Source organism: Excalfactoria chinensis, chromosome 12 (assembly GCF_039878825.1).
Source record: "Excalfactoria chinensis isolate bCotChi1 chromosome 12, bCotChi1.hap2, whole genome shotgun sequence".
Taxonomy (NCBI): domain Eukaryota; kingdom Metazoa; phylum Chordata; class Aves; order Galliformes; family Phasianidae; genus Excalfactoria; species Excalfactoria chinensis.
This window is the reverse complement of record NC_092836.1, coordinates 17,251,877-17,275,384: the sequence shown is the minus strand read 5'-3', so window position 1 is coordinate 17,275,384 and position 23,508 is coordinate 17,251,877. Positions and strand designations below refer to the sequence as shown.

The 23,508-nt window shown below is 49.2% G+C and overlaps 1 protein-coding gene across 2 annotated transcripts in view; it reads right to left on the bottom strand.

Annotated features, from left to right (window-relative positions):
- The window catches only part of LOC140257632 (6-phosphofructo-2-kinase/fructose-2,6-bisphosphatase 4), a 35,198-nt gene that overhangs the window by 10,148 nt on the left and 1,542 nt on the right, over positions 1 to 23,508 (bottom strand). Inside the window, exons 1-9 of one of the 2 annotated variants that reach the window (XM_072347067.1) lie at positions 14,512 to 14,680; positions 9,664 to 9,780; positions 6,487 to 6,583; positions 4,250 to 4,316; positions 3,123 to 3,197; positions 2,181 to 2,237; positions 1,735 to 1,856; positions 1,007 to 1,214; positions 296 to 442 (exon numbers count right to left, since the gene is read on the bottom strand). In XM_072347067.1, the coding sequence (XP_072203168.1) occupies positions 296 to 442; positions 1,007 to 1,214; positions 1,735 to 1,856; positions 2,181 to 2,237; positions 3,123 to 3,197; positions 4,250 to 4,316; positions 6,487 to 6,583; positions 9,664 to 9,780; positions 14,512 to 14,620 (999 nt within the window). In that variant the 5' untranslated portion in view covers positions 14,621 to 14,680. Of the gene's footprint in view, positions 1 to 295; positions 443 to 1,006; positions 1,215 to 1,734; positions 1,857 to 2,180; positions 2,238 to 3,122; positions 3,198 to 4,249; positions 4,317 to 6,486; positions 6,584 to 9,663; positions 9,781 to 14,511; positions 14,681 to 23,508 lie in introns of those variants that run through there. The other variant, XM_072347068.1, reaches the window with a different exon arrangement.

Here is a 23,508-nt window from a genome sequence, read left to right as displayed (position 1 = left end):
TTTGTCTTTTCTTCCTCTCCCTTCCAGCCCCCACCCACTAATAACAGTTTCTTGGCATTGTTTCTTCTCCAGAGGAATGGCTTACTGGGGAAAACAAACATCTATCATCATTCTTCAATCAATTATCCTTAAATTTTAAGAAAACATTTAACAGGAATGCAAGACAATTTTCTAGCATCCAGATCCACCGCTTAGACGACCTCCTATCACATAAAAGGCACGTCGTTACAAGATGATGGTTTCCTGCATCTCTAGCAAACAAAGCAACCCTTCAGACACTGAGAGGAGAACTTACCGCATCTATCTCATTCAAAACCTTCCACTGCTCATAAGGCACTCCCAAAGCTTCAGCGGTCTGAATGGTCCTTTTCATCTGACTGGTCCAAACCTTCAGATCCTTGATGTTTTGCTCATTAATAAACTGTGCCAAGCTCTTGGCAAACTGAAAGAAAAGCCATGAGATGCTGGATGAGGGCTCAGAAGCAACATACCGTGTCAGATTGGAAGCCGCAAGCTTTAGCCTCTGCAAACTCATTATAACTTTGCCACATGGCTCTGTCAAAGCTTTTGCTAAAAGCAGGCTCTGTTAAGCCAAGGGGAATGCTGGAGGGAAGGACAGGAGTAAAAGGAAGACGTGTATTCTGCCATTCCCACTTTTATCTTTAGGAATTTTCCCTTCCCCTTTAAGTTGTGAGCTTTACAGCTGAGCCAACAAGGTCGGATTTTACAGAAGTACAATTAAAATGAAAGCCTCCCTGACAAGTGCTTTGTGCCTGAGGATAAGCAGTCATTTCAATTGAAAACAGACAGAAGAGCTTCTACCAAACCACAGCACACAAAGTGTATCCATTCAGTTCCCACTACCAACGCACACAGCTAAGAGATCATTTAAGATGTTAAAAAGGTGCAGAGGCAGGAAGCTGTAATAATGCAGCACAAACTACACACACGTGCACAGATGGAAATACAACCCAAAGCCACGCTTGTTCTGCAGGGACTGACTTACTTCTTTCCCCCTGACAGACAGCCCAGGGTCCCCTCCTATTCTCCCTTTCAGATTGAGTTCACTTTCTCCATGTCGACAGAGGTAGATTGACCGAGGAGTCACGTGGATATTCATGAGGTAGTAGACGATTCGGCTCTGAATGTGATCCATTACTCTGTTCACAAGGTAACTCCTTCCAACATCCATTATTTTAATGTAAGAAAGATCCCTTTCATGAGCAAACAACAACAAAACATAAAATAAGACCCCACATAGTTTCTAGTGGAATGAAACGAAGGGCAATGAGCCACAGCAAGTCACATTTTGAAGACTGATGTGATAAAAACAGATCCCCACCACATCAACAAATTAATCTATGTTTACAGATCAGTCAGCGCTCCCTATCCATTAAAAAACACAAACTAAAGAAAGACAAACAACACCAATAACAAAAATCACCACGGCTCAACGATTTAGAAAGTGTTGGCTGTGACCCAGAAGAATCGCACCATTCTCCAAGTAGGAGCAATCAGGAAGAGCACAGTCCCAGGATAAACTTGCAAGGCAGTGATCCCTCATGCAAGCTTCCAGGCTGCACCTCAACTGTCTCTAGTTTACCAGCAGAAATAGAGCTCAAGCTGTGAAAACCATGGCCAGAAAGCCTTCAGCCCCAACACGGGATCGCCCATCCCCTAATGAAACAGCTTAATATAACCCAGCTGTGATCACAGCTTTACTGCATCACTCACTTGTCAAGATTTTCATCCAGAGTCTCATAGGAGTTCTTGTAGCACTCAATTCTTTTCATGAAGTCTTCCGTTGCTTCATCATTACTGCAATCAACGTAGTCAGGACTACCCAGCTTCACTTGCTGTTCCAAACAAAAACGAGGGCAGTGCATGGGGTTACCTCCCCTTCTTAGGGTAAGTTTAAACAAATGGGGGGAGGGGGAACACAACACAAAAGCTCCTTTTCTGGCACTCATTGCTCTACATGTATTCTAATTAAGAGCTAATTTTTAAAGAATTTAACTTCTGAGTTAACGTGTGGATGAGAAAATAAAGGCAAAAACTGTTCCATTAGTAGCAACTGATGGTTTTCACTATTGGAAGTTCTCATAAAGTGCCTCTACAAATACTGGGTATTCTACAGTCCCGTGATTTCAAGAGGTTAAAGCCAACTTTCCTGTACTCACCACAATGTTTGCAGCAATGACCTCTGGATCGACGCACACTGACTCAACAAAAAACGTCTTCAATCCCAACAGGAAGCCATGTGTACAGAAAGAAGGAAGAGAGCAGCTGAATCGAGATGCCTCTGGACACCAACACGCACAGCCAGCAGTCTGAGCACCTCCAAGCTAACCCTTTCCTAACAAAGCCTGCCTTACGCTTCCCTTCATTCACTCAAGCAGCCCGTTTCTTCAGACCTACTCAGCAGAAACTGCTGGCTTGCCGTTCCCTGAAGCATTGGGCTTTACTCTGCCTTCCAGAACAACGTGGAACAATTTTGGAATGAAAAAAAATTAGGATGAAAGAGTGAGAAATAAATGGGGAGAAAGCAGGTTCAGCCACGCAAAAATTAACCAATGCTTCTGAAAGAACAAAGTCAGAACGTTTCAAGTAATGGAGCAGCTTCACTCACAGGGTTTGTGTTTGGCTGTCTCAAAGGCATAGGGAGATGCAAAGCTGGAGCAAAGGGAAGGTTACAGGAGAACAGCTAAACACAAAGCAAACCTGGACAGAAGGCAGAAAGCCACTGAAAGCCTTTGGTTTACACAGGACTACACACATTTCCTACCTGCTTCTGCAGGGAAAATCTGACCTGCACTAAGAACCACAGTTTAAATAGTTCTTGCTAACAAAACACTGAGAATGACACATCCAGGATGATGTAAGCAAAGCATCACAGTAGCTCCGAACACCACAAACATTAAGGACAAGGAAAATGAAGATGGGGTGACTTTGCATCACAAACAACGCTCAAGGACACAAAACACACCACTGACTACTCATCTAGCAACAGCACTGCTTGCCTGGTACACCTGTTAACTCAGCACACACAAGGCAAGGGGAACAAAATGGCACTGCCCTGCTCGGCCAGGCGTTAGCTCAGAGCTCTTCTGCTTTTGACTCACCTTGTATCCATTTTCTTCACCAAATTTGTAAATGGTTTCTCTGCGTTCTCGAGTTGTGTTCGTAGCATCAAAGACCTAGAAACAGTTACAGAGAAAGACAGAGGAATTAACAAGGCACTATAGCCTGTGTCAGGGACAATAAAAACAAGGGTTTGAAGTCTCTCAGTGTGAAGGAAAGCAATGAAAACACTTTTCTTTCCTCCAATCCACTGCCTTTAAGGCAACACACTGATATTCCCAGAGAATAAAGTAACCCAAACAACCACAAAAAGAAACTCAGCATCTGATTGAAGGCTGTGCTCAGTCTGACCGGAGGAGATCCCAAATGGATGTGTTACATCTCCATGGAATGCACTGAAAGACATCTCTGGGTCTGCAGTCTGTGGTCAGACAGTAAGACACAGACAAGGACAGAATCTCCCGGGCAGTATCAGCATTACTTTTGTACCAACCCTGCAGTACAGGCAAACGATGCTGAAAATGCAAGGGTAAAACTATCAGCAGAACATCTGCAAGACCACTAAGTCCCACCTGTTAATTGTATGGAAATATGTTGCATTTTTTCCTGGATAAACCTTTAGCTCTGAACATAACAGCATTTCAACATAAAGGTAACCTCCCTGAACCTGCATGTTGCATTCTGTCACCACAAACTCGGATATACTACAAGGTACCTTCAGTTCTTCTGGCTGTCTTCAGAGATTGCTCCACTACCGATAACACAACTGCCAAACAACATCCAGGCCACTTTCTGCTCAATACATCTTTACTTTTCACTTGAAACACCAGCAAATTGAAACACAGAACAAAAACAAGTGCAGCCAAAAAAAAAAACCCAGACACGTTTAGCAGCATGTGACACAGTGTGGAGAAGGGAAACGGTTCTTTCATTATAATCCCATCCCCTCTAAGCCCTTCAAATCATGGATGTGATCGCTCCGTGTGTAACCACCACCCTGCACCGAAGCTCTCCTTTCACTGCAGCAGCAGAGCAGGTTTAACACACAGTCATCACAGAAGAAAATGTGATAAGCAAAGAGATCCCGGAATAACTCACTGCACACTGCCCAGGGGACAGACCCTGCTTTGTAGAGAAACAGTTCAAGCATCTTCAGCAAGAAACTTACAGCCACGTGCCCGTTCTCTTCGCTGAGGTACTGCCGGACATCGTTCAGCGCCGCTAAGGCACACTGTCTTAAAAACAAAGAGAAGGAATCACAAACGCCAGTACAAGTCATCTTATGAACGCACTGCTGCCCTGTGATCAGAGGGTCCTGGAAACGTCAGCCCAGCTCTCTTAAAACACATTCTGCCCATCAGTCACCCCGAGAAACATGGAACAAAAATCAGGGAAACGTGAAGAGGTGAACAAGGCTACAGTGAGTGTAAATGGCTGCGGTCACCTGCCTAAAGGGAGGCAACGCTCCTCGGGGCCACCGACAGCACCAACACACAGCAGCTTCCCCATCTGATTCTCAGGAAGAGAGAGAAATAAATCAACCGTAGCCATCTGTCTCATGGCCTGCCCTCTCCAGCCTTGGTGATTCCATGATTGGGCAATATGCTCCTTCCTCTCTTTTTGCCTATTGTGTGTGTCAAAAAAATCTGTCAGAAAAAGAGTGGAACAAAGCCAGTGCTGAGCAGAGAAAACAGAAACCCCACAGCAAGCAGCAACCCAACGTGCTCTGTGCTGCAGACCATCAAGGACACAAACACCACAGAACTGCGACGCCAACACTCCGCACTCGTGTGAGCTGGACAAGGACAAACTCATTCACAGCTCCCCTATTTCCCCAGTGCTGCTGTTATCTCTGAAGTCCATGATGATTTCTAACACATAATTAATGCTGTGCAGCAACATCAGCACTGTGTACTATTTACTCGTGCACAGAACAAAGCCCTGTTTATTTCAAAGAACTACAATCTTTTTGAAGTGCCAACATAAGAATCTGCCCATTTCAACAGCTCTTCTACGCATCTGGGCTCTATTTTGATTCAAAGAGCGAAATGCACTCTCTCCCGGATTATATTCTGCATGCACAGCTTTATCTTAAAGCGTTTCAACCCTGACAGTATTTCCACATTAGCACGGTTAACAGATGTCAGCTACTGAGATTCATCGTCAGACCTTCACTAAACAAATAGAAACTCACTGCTGACAAAGCAGATCAGCTCACAGTCCATTTCACGTTCTGTTCCCCACCATTTAGTCTAACAGGTGACATGGAGGCACATGAAAGGTTTTGTTCTACCTCTAAGCAAAAGGCAGGGGCTTGCAAGGCTAATGCACTGCTCAGCTACACTTTGGTCCCCAGCAGTCTGGAGGCTTTTATGCAAGTCGTTGTCCTTCAGCAGTAAGCAGTCCTCAAATGCTGCTGGAGTGGAAGGGGAGGGGTAAGAGAACAAGGACAAGCAAAGGGGAGCCACAAAAGAAAGTTCAGACATTTCTGTTGCTTGAGCCAAAGCCATTAAGAACAAAATACACTGTATTTTAAGCAGTCTGAACGAATGCTATTTCCATTCCTCGAGAACTTCTTTGTCATTTCATGCCGTAGTCTCTTAAATGCATAGAAGAATAAACAATGAACACTGAAAAATCACCCTATTGGATATTCCGTAATAGGGGCAGCTCCTCTTGCTCTGCCTTTCTCCCCACCTGCCATTTCTTCCACAGGTCTCTTCCCACGCAATAGGGGAGTCCCATGTGCTTTGTCTGGACACAGATGTTCACACCTGGCTCACCTGGCCCTGCACAGCACTACAACAGCAAAGCATGGCACTCACTGAGGCGCTGTGCTGGTCAAGCACACAAAGCACACAAGAACCGAACCTCAGGGAGAGAATATTTGTGTGTCACTCCTTGAATGAACAACAGCAAACACGCAGGCAAAAAAATGATGATGCACAAACCCAAAAGAAAAGGAGCTACGTGGGGTGTTTTTCCTTTATGATCCTCACCAAAGCTTTCTATGAATCAGGCAGCAGAAAGGTCACATCCAGTAGCTGGTATTTTACAAAAGGGAAAACAATAAGAATATTCTCCTTTGGTTTGGAGTGAAAATCGGCAGGAATATCTGTATAAACAACAGCCTTTCCGAAGGGCAAAGGAGAATCACACTCAAGTATTTCTCTACTCCATATTTTGATGCCTCAGCTGAAGCAACTAAAAAAAATAATGCCCCAAATGTTACGTAGCCTAAATAAATCGCCCTTCCATCTCTTCCAGAGTTCCCTTCCTTGTCTGTTTATTATATCTGTTATATCTATGTCTTCCTCAGTACATGAAAATGAAGCTTAAAGCAGCCTCCGAGAGCAAATCACACAGGGTGCCATTTTAATGCGGCCAAACACACTCAAAACTTACTTCCTGATTTTCAACCCTTCTTCATTGTCAGGCAGGAAGAATTCAAAAGATTTATACTTCTTCACCAGATCTCGCCGGTATTGGCCAACGTTGAATTCTGCACAGAAGAAAACGGCGTCAGTGGGAGCCAACAGAAACGTGGGATAACAAGGATCAGCATTAGGACAGCCTCGAAACCAAACTACCTGCAAGCATAAAATAATTCAGCACGTATCAAGGTGACATATCAGACATCACCTCAGATGGGTTTTATTGTCTATCTGTTCAAGAACTCTGCTCCTTAAGGATCACTATGGCCCATTTCACAGGAAGCCCTGCTCCTTTTATCTTACTACAATCTGCTAACAGTGGTCAACTAAAGCTGCTCCTTATCTGAGCAAAGGTCTGTGCGTGCCTGTGTGTCTCAGTATCAGATGTGGGATTAGGGCAAGGCAGCCCTGTTTTGCCACACAGCAGGCAGTGACACTGTACCCTCATTAACTTCATTCAACAGCTCTTGCAGTGGGTCTCTGAAGCGCAATTAATGTTTAACTTATTTTCTGACCTAAAGGTTTTTCTCTGCTGAACTGTAAAGTGCTTTTGTTTAGCACTAGATCAAACAAGCATTCTGTTTGAGAAGCTGTCAGGGCGTCAGGATTTGGCAAACTTTATTTCTACACAGAGGAGAATAACAGGCATCACTACTGGGATGAATAAAAAACAAGACAGACACGGGATGAAGGATCTTGACCTGAAGTTTTCCTAACAGCTGCTCACACATTGCTGTCCGGATGGCAGGACACAGAGGGCGAAGAAATAAACATCATTAATTCCCTTCCAAAGTTTAAGTTTTGTTTGAATTCCACAGCACTGATACACAACATGGATGACAGAACAAACCAGGCCATTCTGTCACAGGTTTAATCGACACTGGCCACACTTCTTCTTGTAGCTGGTAACTCCTTGTAAGAAAAACAGGCAGCCAGTGCTGCCACAGCCGTATACAACAAACATACAGCACTTGGTATCCAATAACAGCTACTGCAAGAATGTGATGCACAGCAAAGGCAAAAGCACCACGCAGTGCCACAGCGCTCATCCTTATCACCAGCATCCACCTCGGGGTAAAGGTTTTACAGCGTCACTGCAGTCACAACCTGCACACAGCCATAACTATCCCACACAGCCATAACTATCCCACACAGCCATAACTATTCCACACAGCTTGCCAAAGGGTAGCATTCAAAAACCACCCTGAAAGACAGCTCTGTTCAGGCAGATACCTGACCTGGATTCCTCCACTGGGCCCACACAAAAGCCCTCCGCAGCTTTAAGCATTTCCAATTGCTAATGAGGAAGGATTTTGGAAGGAACAAAAGAAAGAAACCGGAACCAATGGCTTAAATGATTCAAACGGCATAAATGATTCAAATACTCAAACAGCAAAACCCACGGCTATTTACCTTCACCTTCTGGTCTTAAACTCCCCATCGGGCTTAAAGTCCATTATGTGAAAAGACACCATTTGTCTTTTCTCTGCTTTACATAAACTAACAGCTTTAACCATCTGCCTCAGAGGATAAGGATGCTGACTGTATTAAGTACACGCTAATTTCAAGGCATTAAGAGCCATAGGCTAACAGATGTTAGGAATACAGTTACCAGGTATCACTGGGTCCAAACAACTGGAAGCAGGAGGCAGCGCACCATCCAGTCCTGCAGGGATGTATCTTAAACTGATCTCAGCTGCAGTAAAGTTGCATCACTGATGACACCAAGAACCACAAAGGTCTGTGGTTTTCTAAGTCCCAAGTCATCCCTTCCAACAAAGACAAAGCAGAAGCAGCAGCCTCCAATGGAAGCCCAGATCCCAGTGTTATGTTGTATACTTCCATAGAATCAGGCAGCAGCACAGTAACGACTGCTTGTTAAGCACAGACACAAGCATCTGACGTGCTGCTTACAACTGCACACAGAACTCTCCCTGTACCTGAAGCAGAGCATTTCTTGGCTTACTGCATTCAGGATGAAGTCAACCAATCACGAGTCAGACGTGGGCAGCAGTTCATCACCCAGCACTACATTTCTGCTTTGCAAAGTTCGCACAGCTGACTGCTCAACACTGTGCCATACACACATAACACGTCTATTGAACATATGTGCGTGTATACATCTAACGTGCATTCAAATCAGTTTGGATGCAGGCTCTGTACATACACATCTTTAGACCCCCACACTCAAAATCATGTGACCTTCTCCATGACGTCTCAACTAAACAAAACACATTAGGTAACTTTCTAAGAGTTTAAGAAGGCATTAACTCCAAAACCTACATCCTACAATCCAGCAGCAATTTAAACACAGCTCTTCATCTGGACTTCTCAGGATGACTCAGAAATGCACCTCTGAATAGCCACCAGTCTCTGCTTTAGTACATCCTCCTATGTTTAACGTTATTTAAATGATTAACTAGCCATAACTGTAAAGCTACCATTTCTGCACAGAACACTAAAACGTGCCGTCATCTTCTACACACTAACAGAGAAAGCAAGGAGAGATTGCTGCTCGGAACCTCAAATGGATTTTGGTCTTGTTCACTCATTGATCTGGGCCTACAGGATCCCACGGGTGCCCAGGAATGGAACAGCACACATTACAGGCAGAACCAGCCTAAGCTTCTCCTCCCCAAACACACATATGAACTCCTTCAGAGTGATAACAAGCAGCCAGTTCTGTTCCATGGGGTCAAAGACAGAGCTGCAATCCATTCCACAAATACAATTAAACAACGTTATACATAAATTACACACTGCACAAAGTTCACAACGGAAATGGAGAAGCCAGAACTTTAACCCAGAAGTGCTGACGGCTGCCCCGCTCACAAAGGTGCTTCCTTTTGATGCCCAGTGCAGAGAAAGGGGGAAAATAAAGCAGCTGAAGAACCTCAGTGTTAAGGGTAAGGACAACGTTGATTTGGCCATCTGTTACAACATGGAAGTAAATGAACAGCCACCAGAACACAATCAACAAACAGCAGAACAGAACACAGCAGCTGTGTATGCTGCAAGAATAAACAAACACAATAACAAAGCAGGAGTCCAAGTAGCCAACAGTCACACCGGGCAATAAAACCATTGGGAAACAGGCTGATACAGCACCGAACCTCAGCCCTGCAAACAAAATTAAGCCCATCATCACCTTTTGTAGGCACTCCAATCCAGTTTAAATAGCGCGTCAGCTTTTTTGAGATGTAGGTTTTTCCTCTTGCTGGCAGACCCACCATGACAATCAGTGTAGGGCAGTTGGTCATACATACTGAAAGAGAAAACAACACAGGGGTTAGTCACCAGTATATCTCCCCAAAACAACAGCTCACGTGGCAGTGGAAAACGACAACTCCGTGTGCTCTCCCAGGCAGTGACCATTCAAGCAGCTCATGCACAACGTTCCCCTCTTTATTTCCTTAGCAGCACAGTGAGTGACATCCGCAGGCTGAGTGGCATTTTAGAAGGGCAGGACGGTGGCAGTGCAGTGCTGGACACGTGAGCTGCATACAGGCAGATGAGAAACCTGTGTATTCGCATCCATGTTCCAAGACACACAAAAACAACAGCAGCAAGAAGGTCCCTGGTGTCTAATAGCCCTGTCCACCTCAGCCCAGAGCTCGCATTGAAAGGAAGCAGCAAGGTGTACATCGTTTTTAAGTCCCTGAGACCGCATCTTAGTGCTGCTCAAGCTTTCCTTGGTTTTGAGCAAAGCGAGAAGCACGACAGGTACAGCTTAACACATTTTGGTGCCACAGAGTGCTCCCCGTTCATCGCTTTCCCTTTAAATACTATTAATGACAGCCCCATTTCAATGCCCTTGGTTGGCTGACAGGAGGCATGGAGCACAAGTATTCCGGGCAACTCAGCATAATAATCCAATGCACAGATACGGGATGGGCAAACTGCACCAAATCGAAGGCAGAGTTTTTAATTAGAGAAATAAAAACACCATCCAAAGCTGGAGGAATTCACAGCTGCAGACTGAACACCTTGAGGCATTCCTTTCAAACCACAAGTCTTTTGAACGCTCCGACGGTACAGAACTATGGATACCTTGCATGAATCTATCACTGATACAAGGAACTGCCTGAAAGGAAAGAAGACAGTGAAGACATTAAAGTTCTCAGGTCCCCATCCCGCATGCCAAAGGGAATTAACTCACATACCACAATCCACACACATCGCTTTCCTCGGTCCCCTGACAGCAGAGGCAGTTTGTTCCAAAACCCCACACCAAAAAGTCAGGCTGGGAAGTTGTTGCACTGTGAGTGCCTGAGATTCCCAAACCACAGCTGGGTCCCATCCCACTGTGTTACATGCATGAATCCTGGGACCCATCAGATGAGAACAAACAGATCAGCAGCCAGATGTGCCTTCTTAAAATCACAAGGAAAATAAAAAAGATAAAAAAGAAAAATACAAAGCACTTCTCAAGGGAGAGAGAGAGCAAAAGCTGCACCTCACCTCAAATCCATTAAAGAGACTCTGCTACTCCATGCATTGAATGGACAGAGTGCAGACTAACCCAGACCCACTCGTACAGATGCAAGGGTCCAGAAAAACTGATAGAAGCCCTCAAAGTCAGCTCTCCTGTGCCCAAACCTGCTAACAAGAAGGACCGTGCTTTCTTGTCTGCCTTCCATCTGCTCCCTGGATGGAAGAAAGCAAGCAGGCTGCGGGGAAACAAAGTCTGAGAGGCAAATGCAGCATTTGAAGTGTCCGTGTCTCAGGACTTATGCATTCCTCTGAAGAAATCCCAGAGCCACAGAATGGCCTGGGTTGCAAAGGCCCACAGTGCTCATCCAGCTCCAACCCCCTGCTGTGTGCAGGGTCACCAACCAGCAGCCCGGGCTGCCCAGAGCCACATCCAGCCTGGCCTTGAATGCCTGCAGGGAAACGTCTGACACCGGGATGTGAAGTGATTCAAAAAACACAAACCCAACCAGACAGAAAAGCCAAACACTGACAGCTCTTAACTTCTGAAGGAAAAAAAACCGCCTCTTGAGTTTAACCCTTTTCCCAGTGGCACAACACCCTCCTTCCCTTTGTGCAGCAACTCACCCCCATCTGCCCCACGCAAACAGAGCTTACAGCAGGAAAGCAGTGATGGAAGCGCAAGCTGCAGAGACACACCTCGTATCCCCTCACACTAAGAATAAAAGCACACAAAAGCACCACTCCACAAAGGCTCCTCCACTCCTTAGAGCACAAGGGACAGCACATTAAAAGCAAGTACCGCAATCAAAGTCATTATCCCAGTTAAAAAACGAATTAATTAACGCATACAAGAGGGCAGGATGCAGCTCAGTGTCAAATCACAGCTGCCCACCGCTCTGATGTTCAGCACTTCAGGAAAAGAGAAACTGCGTGTTCATTTCTTGCCTCTTCTCAAGGCTGCGTTGTGAAATAATGCAGGATGCAGAGGAAGGTTTTGAAACGTCAGTGGGACGCTGCCCAGAATTTCATCAGCCTCCCAAGCCCACGTCTTACGAAATTAGTGGGGAGGTGATTTGTTAGCAGTTCAGCTGCTGCCTGCTGGACTATCCACCGTCCTTTTGCACCGAGAATGAGATTCCTTCCCAACATTCATGCCAACCCTTCAAGTCAACATGTATGGCGAGAAGGACTTTGGTACCAAGCTGCTGCAGTTAGCCATCGAGTTCACTGCAAGATCCCAGCTGTTTCAATGCAGCTCAACTCCAAGGCTGCACCCTGAAACTTCTGCACTGTTCAGAGGCTCACACACAACTGCCTTTAGCTGTATGTCAACACAACCAGCCTCTCAAATCACATTAGCCCTACACGTTTCCCCACATCTCCTTCTCAAGCTGACTATGACTAGTTCATTTCTTCCTGCTGATCAGTGACAGTCACTCCTCTCTGTATCTCACAAGGCACAGTTCCCCATCCGGGTGCTCTCCATCCCCTCGCCTGTGCCTGAAGCAGTCCACTATCTTCCATTTGTTTCTCCTCTCTTTTCCAGTTTCCAGCACCACTTTGGCAGGAGGGACGACTATTTGTCCTCTGGCCTCGTGCCACCTCTTGCTTGCTGCAGGCCAACATTTGCTTCCTACAGCTTCGATGCTGCCAGTGCTGGCCCATCGTACATCCCGACCCTCAGCTTCAGCCATGTGCTGTCCTCACCTCATTCATGTTTTCTATCTTCAGCTCCTAGGGCTGGGACTACAGACACATAAGGCAGTGCCAGTTCTTACGAAAGGCAGCCTGCATTTGATGCTCCTCTTTTCTTTCTGGACCCGAGGTCCATTATTCACTCTGCTGTTCGAACAGCAAATAAAGCTCATGAGAATGACCAAATTCCAGCTCTGGGGAAACAAAAGCTGCAAACTGCAGTTGGGGGGAACGATCTTTAAAGCACAGGAAGCTCAGCGCTTATCTACTGGTCTATAAACATCTTCTGCAACTTCTGCTGTAGCCTGCTCTGCTGCTTGTTTATAAAGTCTGTGCTTGTAGCCCGCTCATCGAGCTTGTCACAACCCGACAGCTGATGGAAAGACCACAGAAGTTCAGGGGCAGCTCTCAATAAGAATGAACATCTCCACCACCTCCATGTATGACGGTGGGTTGGTCCTTTGGAGCAGTTTTCCCTCTGCTTGCCTGGTGCCACCAGTAAGAGCGCGGTCTGCTGGGCACCCTACATGCACTCAGAGCTCCTCGCTCCTCAAAGGACCAGCACTTCCAAGCTGTGACAGCCACAAGGCAGACACACCTCGCCAGGTTTCTCCCTCCTCAGGTAATTACAGGCATCACCACTTTCTGAAGGCCCCTGAAATAATGCTTAGTGCAGGTCAGGCCCTTCACAAGCTGCTGTGTCCTCCACAGAACTGGGCACAGTTCCGCTCTGCCACCTAGAAAGATAAAGAAGACTAACAAGTGCTGCAGATAAATGTAATTAGCCGGAATGATGAACTAAACACCCAACCGAAAAGGAACTTCAAGTGTTTATCTTGCTTAAGCCAAGACATTTAGAAGATATCAGAGCAACCAGCTGCAGCTTCTCCCCTGGAACGATGCTCCCGAGTACAGGAAACCCAGCTCGGACTCGGGCTGGCAGCTCCTGCAGCACAACACTGAACACAGGGACCTGCGGCAGCAGAGGGTTGGAGCTGGCCAGCCTGGCACTGCTCCCCCAGCTGGGGGGGAACTTGCAGCTCAGTGCTGGGCCTACAGGTCCCACCGCTCATCAGAGAGCTGTGACACGCCGTGCAGGAAAAGCTGCAACAGCCTTTCAGTGTGTGTGAGCAAGAGAGGCAGCTGTCACCAAGGAAGAGGAGTCCTGCCCCTCTGCAGGCTGCCTGCAGTGATCATGGAACCACAGGACGGTCTGTGTTGGAAGGGACCCTTAAGGGCCACCTGCACCGAGCAGGGACACCACAGCTCCAGCAGTGCTGGGACCCACAGCCTGACCTTGGGGCCTGCAGGGATGGGGCGCCGCCTCCTCTCTGGGCAGCCCGTGCCACTGCCTCGCTGCCCTTATTTTAACGCACCTCTTCCTTATGTCCATCCTCATCCACCCTCCTTAAGTCTAAAGCATTCCGTCGTCCTATCGGCGCGGACCCGCACAGCCCGTCCCGTCCTTCCCGCAGCTCCAGCACGGATCCCCGCACTGCCAACGCTCCGCCTGTTACACCGTCCCTCCCCGCACTGCCCCGCCAGCCCCTTTGTCGGCGCAGCCCCGCGTTCCGAGCAGCCCCGCAGCGCCGCTTTGTCTGCATCGCGCTGCGCGGGGCGGCACTGCGGGCTGAGCGTGCAAACAGCAACCGCCACAAAGCCGCTTTTGTCCGCAGCGCCGCTCGGGGGGGGACACGGGACGCAGCTCGGCCCGGTTCCTTCAGCACAAACGCGCGTTCTCGAGGCGCAGCGGAGCGCTTCGAACCGGCCCCATCCTCCTCCCCGCCCGCGGCGATTCGGGCCCATCCCGCTCCGAGGCGCCGTCCCGGCCGGTCCCGCCCGCACCCCGCTCGGCCGTCCCGCTCACCGCCGCGCTGCGCGCTGCGCCCCAACGGCAGCCCGTTGTCGTACGGCTCCCACGTCTTCTGCAGCGGGTTCTGCGTCAGCTCCCGAGCCGGGGACGCAGCCGCCGCCATCCTCGGCCGGCTCCTCGAACCGCCCCTCCGGTCTCCTCCCGTCCTCCCTCCGCCCCGCGAGGCGCGGCCGGGCCTGTCCGTGTGCGGCACCGCCCCCCCGCGGGACGGGCCTTCCCTCCGCGGGGACCGAATCGCAGCATCCTCCGGCCGGGCCGTGAGGCTTGTGCTGGATCACACTGCAACCCTGCTTTCCGCCTGCAAACAACCAATATCACCTTGCACAGCAGGAGCTCCGCAGCACCTCCGCTTTACTTTCGTGGTCTCATTTCCCTGCTAAAATGTCCCCTTCTAGTCTGACAGCCCATAAAACACTCACAGAACACCCCGCATCTCCAGCTCCCGCCTTCCCACCTTTCCTCTGGCAGCAGCAGCTCCTGCTCGGGATGAGCAAAGCAGACTTTCCAGTCCTGCGGGTGCCCACGCCCTCACTGCAGCGGGTTCAGCAGACGCAGGTCATGAGAAACCAGCTCACCAGGCTGTCTGCAGCGCAGTTTGGCTGCTGAAGATGCTGTTTGTAAAGCGATTAAAGGCTGCTCAGACAGGCCGAGGTCGCGGCGCTGGGTTTACAGCAGCAGGGTATTTACAAAGCGTCTGCTCGGAGCCAAGCCCTGCAGATCAGCACATGCAGCGCTCAGAGCTGGAAGTGCTGTGACATCCTGTTCCCTCTCACAGCAAAACAGGCAGCAGCTTATTCTGAGAAGTTCCCGAAACACAGAGCACACAGCAGAACCGACAAGGTACAAAGCCACTGAGACACAAGCCCCCCCTTACCACCCCTTATCAGCCATGTTTAAACAAGAGGTTTGCACTGTCAGCTCTGCTTCTCAAGAAACCAGGGACACAAACACAGAGCGAGGGGAAATGGCCTCAAGCTTAAAGAAGGTGGATTTATGCTGGAATAGTTTGTTCCTGTGAGCATGGTGAGGCGCCGCAACATGCTGCGGGGGGTGCCCCATCGCTGTCCTGTCAAGGCAATGCTCTCCACCGCCCATCCCCGGGACAGACCCCCCCCACGAGGACGGTTCCCGACGCGGCCGCCAGGGGGCGCCCTATCACCGCCCGGCGCCCCGCAAGCAGCGCCCAGCGCCCCGCAGTGCGCCCAGCATCCCCCGCCGCCGGCTTTAACCCCCCGGGGTAGGAGCTGAAGCGCGGCCGGCAGCAGCAGCTGGTCCGACCCCACGGCATCCCCCTGCACAAATTAACTCACGCGCTTTTGCCGTTCAGAAACGCCGAGAAGTAGCGAAGGATCCCGGAGTAACTGGAGTGAAACGCACCAGCTCCGCGCTTCGGAGCGTCCCGGGCAGCACTGAAGGTTATAGAAAGCGACTGTGTTTTTTTCTTCACTCAACCAACTGCCCAAAGAATAACAAAAACACTCCGGAGTTTCTGTTTTAGTGAGGAGAGGCACACACGGGCTCAGGAGAACAAAACCATCTCAGAGCATTGCAGACAGCAAACACTAACAAACGATACTTCACCACTAACCAAACGCTTCCATTCCTATGGAGCATTTTCTTTCCACGGTGTCCCGAGGGACATTTCCCCTGCTCTATCAGTTATTCACTTTGAGGACACGGGCAGCATCCAACCCACGCACACACTGAGTGACAGCAGAGGGCTCCATCCAAGCGTTCTCCATTGCATCCGGCACGCTGCTGTTCCAGCCAGAGGAACAAGCAGGAATCAATGCAAATTGCCCCATCTTTAAACAGGGATCCTCATTTTCTACACATTGCACTGGTGAGAGGAGAAACACCAGCCCACACTTCCCCTCTAGGAAGCTGTGTGGATACTCCTGCATTCTACAGCTGACAACCGCCCTCAGCAACCTCAGCACAACACAAGCTTATCGGAAAGCAACGCAAGGAGCCACAGCAGAGCACAGAACCTGCAAAGACCAGCAGCACAAATACGGCTTCAGAAAGGCAGACACGCACCAGCACGGTCCTCAGGCCCACACATCCCTGCTGTCCACGCCAGGCTCCGTTTGCAGGCTGAGCGGGCGGCTGCCTCCAGCTGAGCAGAGCCTGCTGTGCTCCAGCCACGACGTCTGTATGAAGCGCGCAGGGCGATGCCTATCCCAGTTATAATGGGGTTTTAATTTCAATTACAAAATGATGTCAGATCTACCTTTAGCAGGCTCGCGGTGGTCCTTCATTGGCCCAATCTATGCAGCTGGAAGGAGGATTAGAGGATCACTGAGTAATTCAGCTAAATGACCCGAGGACAGCCAGCAACGGCTATCTAATATACAAGGCCGTTGCAACACTGCGAGCCAATTAGGAGAGCTGGTGACCAAACACACAGCTATGCTTCACCCCTTCTGCTCACCAGCAACAAAACGCCAACATTTCAAAGCTGCATTTTGGGTGGAATGGGAGCGAATTCTCCAGCATCTCTTACAAGCAATAGTGCTGACCTTCTTTTGACCAAGCAGGTGCTGCAGTGCTATTCTGAGGTGAAAAGCTGCAGTTGGAGGGTAAATGACAGCATCCAAGCTTGTACCCACGCTACACTGCAACTCTGATGAGCAAAACTAGCGTGGAGCAGACGGGACGCCTGGCCCACACAGTGACATCCCCTGTGACATCAGCATCTCTGCAGGGAACAGACTGTCCCTCCCCTGGGGAATTCCCGTATTCCTGGAGTTCGGATCAAGCCCAGCAGGTTTTTCTTTCTGTGGAAGAGATGCCTTTAATGAGCTGCGTAGGGATTTGTCACCTCTGTAAGGCAGGAGCCAGCTCACCCTGCTCGGAAGGGAACCAGGAAGGCTGCTCCCTTCCTCCTGGGCTGCTCCCGAGCTCCTGGATGATGACAAAGGCATTTGGGAACCGCCATCCTGCAGAAGGGATCCCTCATGGCTGGAAGAACTTCGCACACAGCTTCCCACAGAGGATGGGGAGAATCCCCTCACAAGCACAGGGAGCAGCCGGGCTGGAGAGCTGTGCCAGCACAACTCGCACTGACAGGGACTCATTCACACCTTCCCAGCTCAGTTTCTCAGGACCCACGTCAACACCTGAACTGGCCATTTCCCATCTCCTCAAGGTACCATCTTCTCCACAACCAGAGGAGCCATCCTTTTTATTTCCCCGTTCAGCTTCATATCACAGGCATCAAACTGACCGGCAGTGAGAAACAGCCCACTAAGGGCCCCGAAATGTCAAGCATCCCGCACTACGAGCTCAGCAGGTTCCCCAAACCATCTCCACAATCCTTCCAGCAGCACCTGCTTCCAAACCAACCACAATCATGAGGACTGGGTCTCGTGTTCCAGCAGTTACTCCAATGTCTTTTGCGAAGAAGTAAGAGCATTTCTGACACCATTCACTCCATGTCCTATTTTGTATCACTGTCTAAAGGGAAAAGAGTTCCAGTTCTCTCGAGGCAGACCTGCTGCATGGAAGATAAGCAAAGCTGAAGGAATCGGGACTGAAAAAAGAATCTGCCCACAACAACACACGCCTACAGAAGTTATTTTTACGAAAGCCTGTGTTATTCCTGGGCCTCCTGGCTACAGAGCAACCTGCCAAAGACACTCGGGGTGAAAAAAAGATGTAATCATGCTTCAGACAAGAACGAGCTACTGTTGGGAACAAGAAGTCCTTTGGTGCTAATTGGGGAACAGACTTAAGCAACATCCTAGATCCCATAGGGCAAAGCCATGTACATACACACACCAGAGAGATCCCTTAAGCTGAAACAAAGCAATATTCCTCAGCAGCCATAAGGGAAAAATCCCAGAATGCAAATCTAAGCAGAAGACAGAGCTATAAAGTAAATGGGGGAGCAAACAAGCTCCGGTCTCTTCTACCAGAGCTGACAGCAGGGCAGGTCTGGCAGCGCTCAGCCATCAGGAGCCCCAGCCACTCTTCTTGGTGGCACAGAGGACTAATTCCCACGCTAATTCACACTCATTATATTTTCTTTATCATCTGCTGAAACGTCACGGTAGGTATTCATCCCACATACAAACAATGACGAACCCCTTGCAGCACTCTTCACGTCTGGCTTGATTCCAGCATGCTGATGTGTTTGGAAAGCCACCATGACCCAGCCACCAGGAAACAAGCACTGGCTACGTAAGGATTTTTACTGCAAGAATTGTATCGAGAATGTCTTGAATAGCTTTCTGCAGGACTCATGCATTGTATGGTACACGTATCGACCTATCGGGCCGTCTAAGATAACTGGGGGCAGATGTGTAACCAGCAGGAAGGTCTTGTCAATGATGCACGGATGGCATGAGAATCCTAGGCAACACACAGACATTCACCTACAAGAATGTGAGTATCATCAGCCTAAGAAAAAACAAAACATAGAATCAGAGAATGGTTTGGGTTGGAAGGGACCTCAAGATTCACAAAGCTCCAACACCCAACCACAGGCAGAGCCACCAACCTTCATGTTTAATATGAGACCAGGCTGCCCATCCAACCTGGCCTTGAACACCTCCAGGGATGGACGGGGCATCCACAGCCTCTCTGGGCAGCAGTTCCAGCACCTCACCACTCTCAGAGTAAAGAACATCCCCCTGACATCCAACCCAAATCTTCCCTCCCTCAGCTTAAAACCATTCCCCTTGCCCTGCTGTTATCTACCCTTACAAAGAGTTGACTCCCCTCCTGTTTGGAGGCTCTCTCCAGGTCCAGGCAATGAGGTCACCCCGCTGCCTTCTCATTTCCAGGCTGAACAAGCCCAGCTCCTCAGCCTGTCTTTGTACAGGAGGTGCTGCAGCCCCCTGATCACCTTCATGGCCTCCTCTGGACCCCCTCCAGCAGCTCCCTGTTGAATAAGCAGATCGCTTTAGCTCATCCCTTCCTGCTCTGTTACTCCATGCCTTGTTATCTTTATGCGAACCACTCTCACAAACATGGCCTTTCAGAGCAATCTTTGTGTTTTGATGTATATAAGCATGTCAGTTTCATTGCAAGATAAAGGGAAGACAGCATCCATTATTCATGTTTACTGCATGCGACCCAGTTTTAAGAAACCCTCCGTAGCTCACTGTATAACCAAAGACTTCCAGCTACGTGCAAACGGGGGCGGCTGCTTCCAACAGCAGGAGCAAAAGGCCATTAAAATCCATCGCATTTGCACAAGTCTCCCATTTGCACTCACATGCCCAGAGGGTAACTGAAAACAGCTCCCATTATGGCAGCTCTGCTGCACACAGCCGTTCCTACACGCGGTGCTGGCCGTGTCCGATGCTGTTACTACAGCAACAGCACGTATGGCATTGCACAACCGCTGCCCGGCGGTGCACCGTGACAGGCCTTCCTCTTCCTCCAAGCGTGGGAGCGCAGCACACCCATTGCCCCCCATTGCACTGCTCACCTGCAGCTGGGGAACGTCCCCACAGGAGAACACAGGCTACCCCGGGGTGTTTCTCCTCGCACCTCTCAAAGGCAGCTCCGGGCTGAAAGGCTCATGAATTATTCTCACAGCTCCTGTCACACCAATATTTCAGCATCTATTTTGTATGCACACCCTTTGCATATCTATCCTTCATTCCGCGAGGGTGCCGCCAGTGCTACCTGTTTACAACAGCCAAACCTGTGCTGTAAGAACTGCAGAACAAGGGCAGCTGCCTTCTAAGAACTAAGCTGCCTTCTAAGTACTTAACCCTACCTTTAAAAGCAATTGCTATCAGCTGCCTTCAGCTGTGGGATTTCCCAGGGCAGCCATTTTAAGGAAGAAAAAACAAGCAAACAAACAAAAACCAAACAGCTGAAAAGCTCTATTACACGTGTTAGGAATGAGAAATAACATGGTGAGCTGAGGAAGGAGAAATACACCGACACTGAGGAGCGTGCAGCACTTGTGTGGGATCTCAGCACATGAAGTGGAACAAAGGAATTACCCTAAAGGCTTTGGGATGAAGCTCCTCATCAGATGGCAGAGCATTAAAGCCAAGAGATAAAGAGAACTTAAGAAGCATCATAAGAGGATTGAGGGCTTCAAATATCGAGTTACTTCCGATGGAGAAACCAAAGAGAAAAACAGCAGCAGAAAGGCAGATGCTGGTCTGGATGAAGCAAAGCGCCAAAGGTATAGAGTGCATCTGTGAGTCATCAGCGCATAATAGAAGCTGCAGCCATGTGAATGCCTGAAATAGGGCACGGGAAAAAAGAGCAAGGCAAGGTCACGTTGTGGGAGGAGGAGGAAACGCGGGCTGGGGGTGGAAGAAGTGTCCTAAAAGCCAAAGCAGGGAGATGTTCAAAGCAGCCGTGACTGACTGGAGGGAGGAGACAGACAGCAGGGACGGAGTTCTCTGGAACTGCTGGTGCCATAAATACATGACATAAATACATCGACGCCATAAATACATCAACAAAGGCCCATCTGAAAGCACCTGAAGTGAGGTGAGGTTGCACAGCTGAGGTTGTACGCTGTCCTGCTGCAAGGACAGGACTTGTCCCAGGGCTGGAACACACACCGAAGGGATGAGACATGAAGGTCCGGCAGAGCACAGCATGCAGCACAGCTTATTGTATGGGGTAAGCAGGCTGTTAATGAAAGCCCACAGCAATGGAAGCAAGAGCAAATGAGCTCAGGGTGCAACTGCTGGGCACGCAGTCCTCTGCCCACACCCACAGACAGACCCAGTTTCACTCAGGCCCCATCAGCAGCAGGTAGGAAGGCAACTGTTGCCATAACTCAGGCAGTGTGGAAACTGACAGTAACACGAGGGAAAAAGGCCCGGCCGTGTCTGTGACCCCGACTGCCCCTGGAAACGCTCTGAAGCGCAGTGAGAAGGGAGCGTGCTCCCCCAGCACAAACACAGCTGGAGCAAAGCTGCTCCGAAGTGACCGATGGCGTAACTTACAACAAAAACACACCAATCTCAATTCAGCAAACTGCAACGCTGTCTGTAAGAGCAGGTAGCCTAAAACCTCGCAGGGAAGGTGAAACAGCACCGCATGGATCGAGATCCCTATCACCAGCCAATCCGCCTTCAGAGCCTGCAGGGCACATCGCTCCTTCTTGGTGTGATCTGCAAGTACAGCTGGAGGGCTTATCAGCTTCCTGAGCCTAACAGAATCAACATGGAGATGAGGAAGCTTAATAAGGATAATAAAATTACAGCAGCCAAAATAATCTGATTGATGAAGCACAGGCAGGCCAAACAACACAAAGACTGCAAATAAAATCTGTTGCAAAGGGGAAACAGTCACCAAATGACCGCTACCATCGTAACATCAGCAAAGAAACCTTCCGTGTTTGCTTTTAAAAGCAAAACCCTTTAATTCTCCTTGTTTTCCTAAAAAGAACTTTGTTCTTTTAGCACAAATCTCTGCAGAGAAAGCAAAGCATAACAAACTGTGCCAGGAGGGAGAGAGCGACACTGCAGCACGTACAGCACATGGGAGGGGCTGCACCAGAACATGTGAATACCCACTCAGAGAATTCACTATTAACATGAGCTAAAAGCACACGGTGCATGGAGCAGCAGCGGTAGCAACCAGACAGGCTGGCAAGAGGCCACGAACCCTTGAAGCCCCCCACACCTGTAACAGAAAGCCCACCAAGCTCTTCTCTTTGTTCCCATTCTGAAGGCAGCAGGTGGGTGTCACAGGGCTGCCATGGCTGACAAACAGCGCTGCTACTGACTGACAGCACTGCTGGGACCTCCAGGGATGCACCGTCACAAGAGGAATCGAATGGCAGCCTGACACCTAAACGTTGTTGTGGCAGCAGTAGCTGTCAGAAGCAATTTCAGATGCATTAAAACAACCCAACTTTGTTGTTCTCCTTGATTGACTCATGTCAGAAGAGGGGCGTGCAGACATATGGAAGCTTTTAACTCTAAATAAATCCCCACAGATATTTTGTCCCTTGCATCACTTGATATAAACTACCCACTGGCGGGCTGGGGCTGTAATCCAGCAGTGAGCATTTCTGGCTGTTTAAGGAAACCTTCCCATTTGCACAGCCACGTGCACTGAGCAGCAAACCAAGTGCCAGCAGCCCTGCACTGAGGCAGCCCAGGGGCACCACACATGTGCAGCCAGCTCTGCACCCCACCTTCTTAACAAAGCATTACTAAGGATCCCTTCTATCCACCACGTGGAGGAAAGCCATTCGCAATTGAGGGACGCGCTGCTGGCATTCAGGCCCCACCACCACAGCTGCACATGGAGAGAGCTCCCTGCGGCACGTTGGGCTCACACCTCCAGCAGTAGGGATGCTGACATCCAGCAACAACCTTCTGCACAACCAAAGCACACCAAAGCACACCGCAGCCCTTGCAAACAGCAACTTGAGGAGCAGTGGGTGACACTGTTCCACTTCCCACTTGGAGTGCCTAATAGAAACTGCATAAGAACAGGAATCCACGTCATCTCGGTCACCAAAGAGCCAGCAAGGCAGCACATTCAGAGCCTTTCATTCTCTTTTACTCTCCTGTAGGATTTAATTACTCACAGAATCAGAATCATAGAATCATCAAGGTTGGAAAAGACCACTAAGATCGCCCGGTTCAGCCATCAACCCAGCACCACCTCTTACGCTGTCAGAGACTGCAAGTCAAGCACTGTGGATGCAGTGAAAGGCTGATGGACAATTACTGACCAAATGGGACACAAAAGACTTCTAGTGAAAACCAGAGTGGACTCCAGGAACTTCCCGCATCTGGGGCTGCTGCTTCCTCCGCTGCAGTGTCAGAGTTCTGCCCCTTTCTGTGCTTTGAGACTTCCCAAGCAGCCGCCCACCAGGTACCAGGACAACAAGCCTCATGGAAAGAAAAAAAAGCAACCTAACATCCAGAGTGAGATGGTGAGAGCAGCCCTCTAGGTCTGTTCCTCCATAAGAAAGCCTCGCTATGGCACTTCCCAGCGTTTAAAGCCTGCAGTTTCAACTCGCTGCCAAGACAAGGGGCTGTGGGC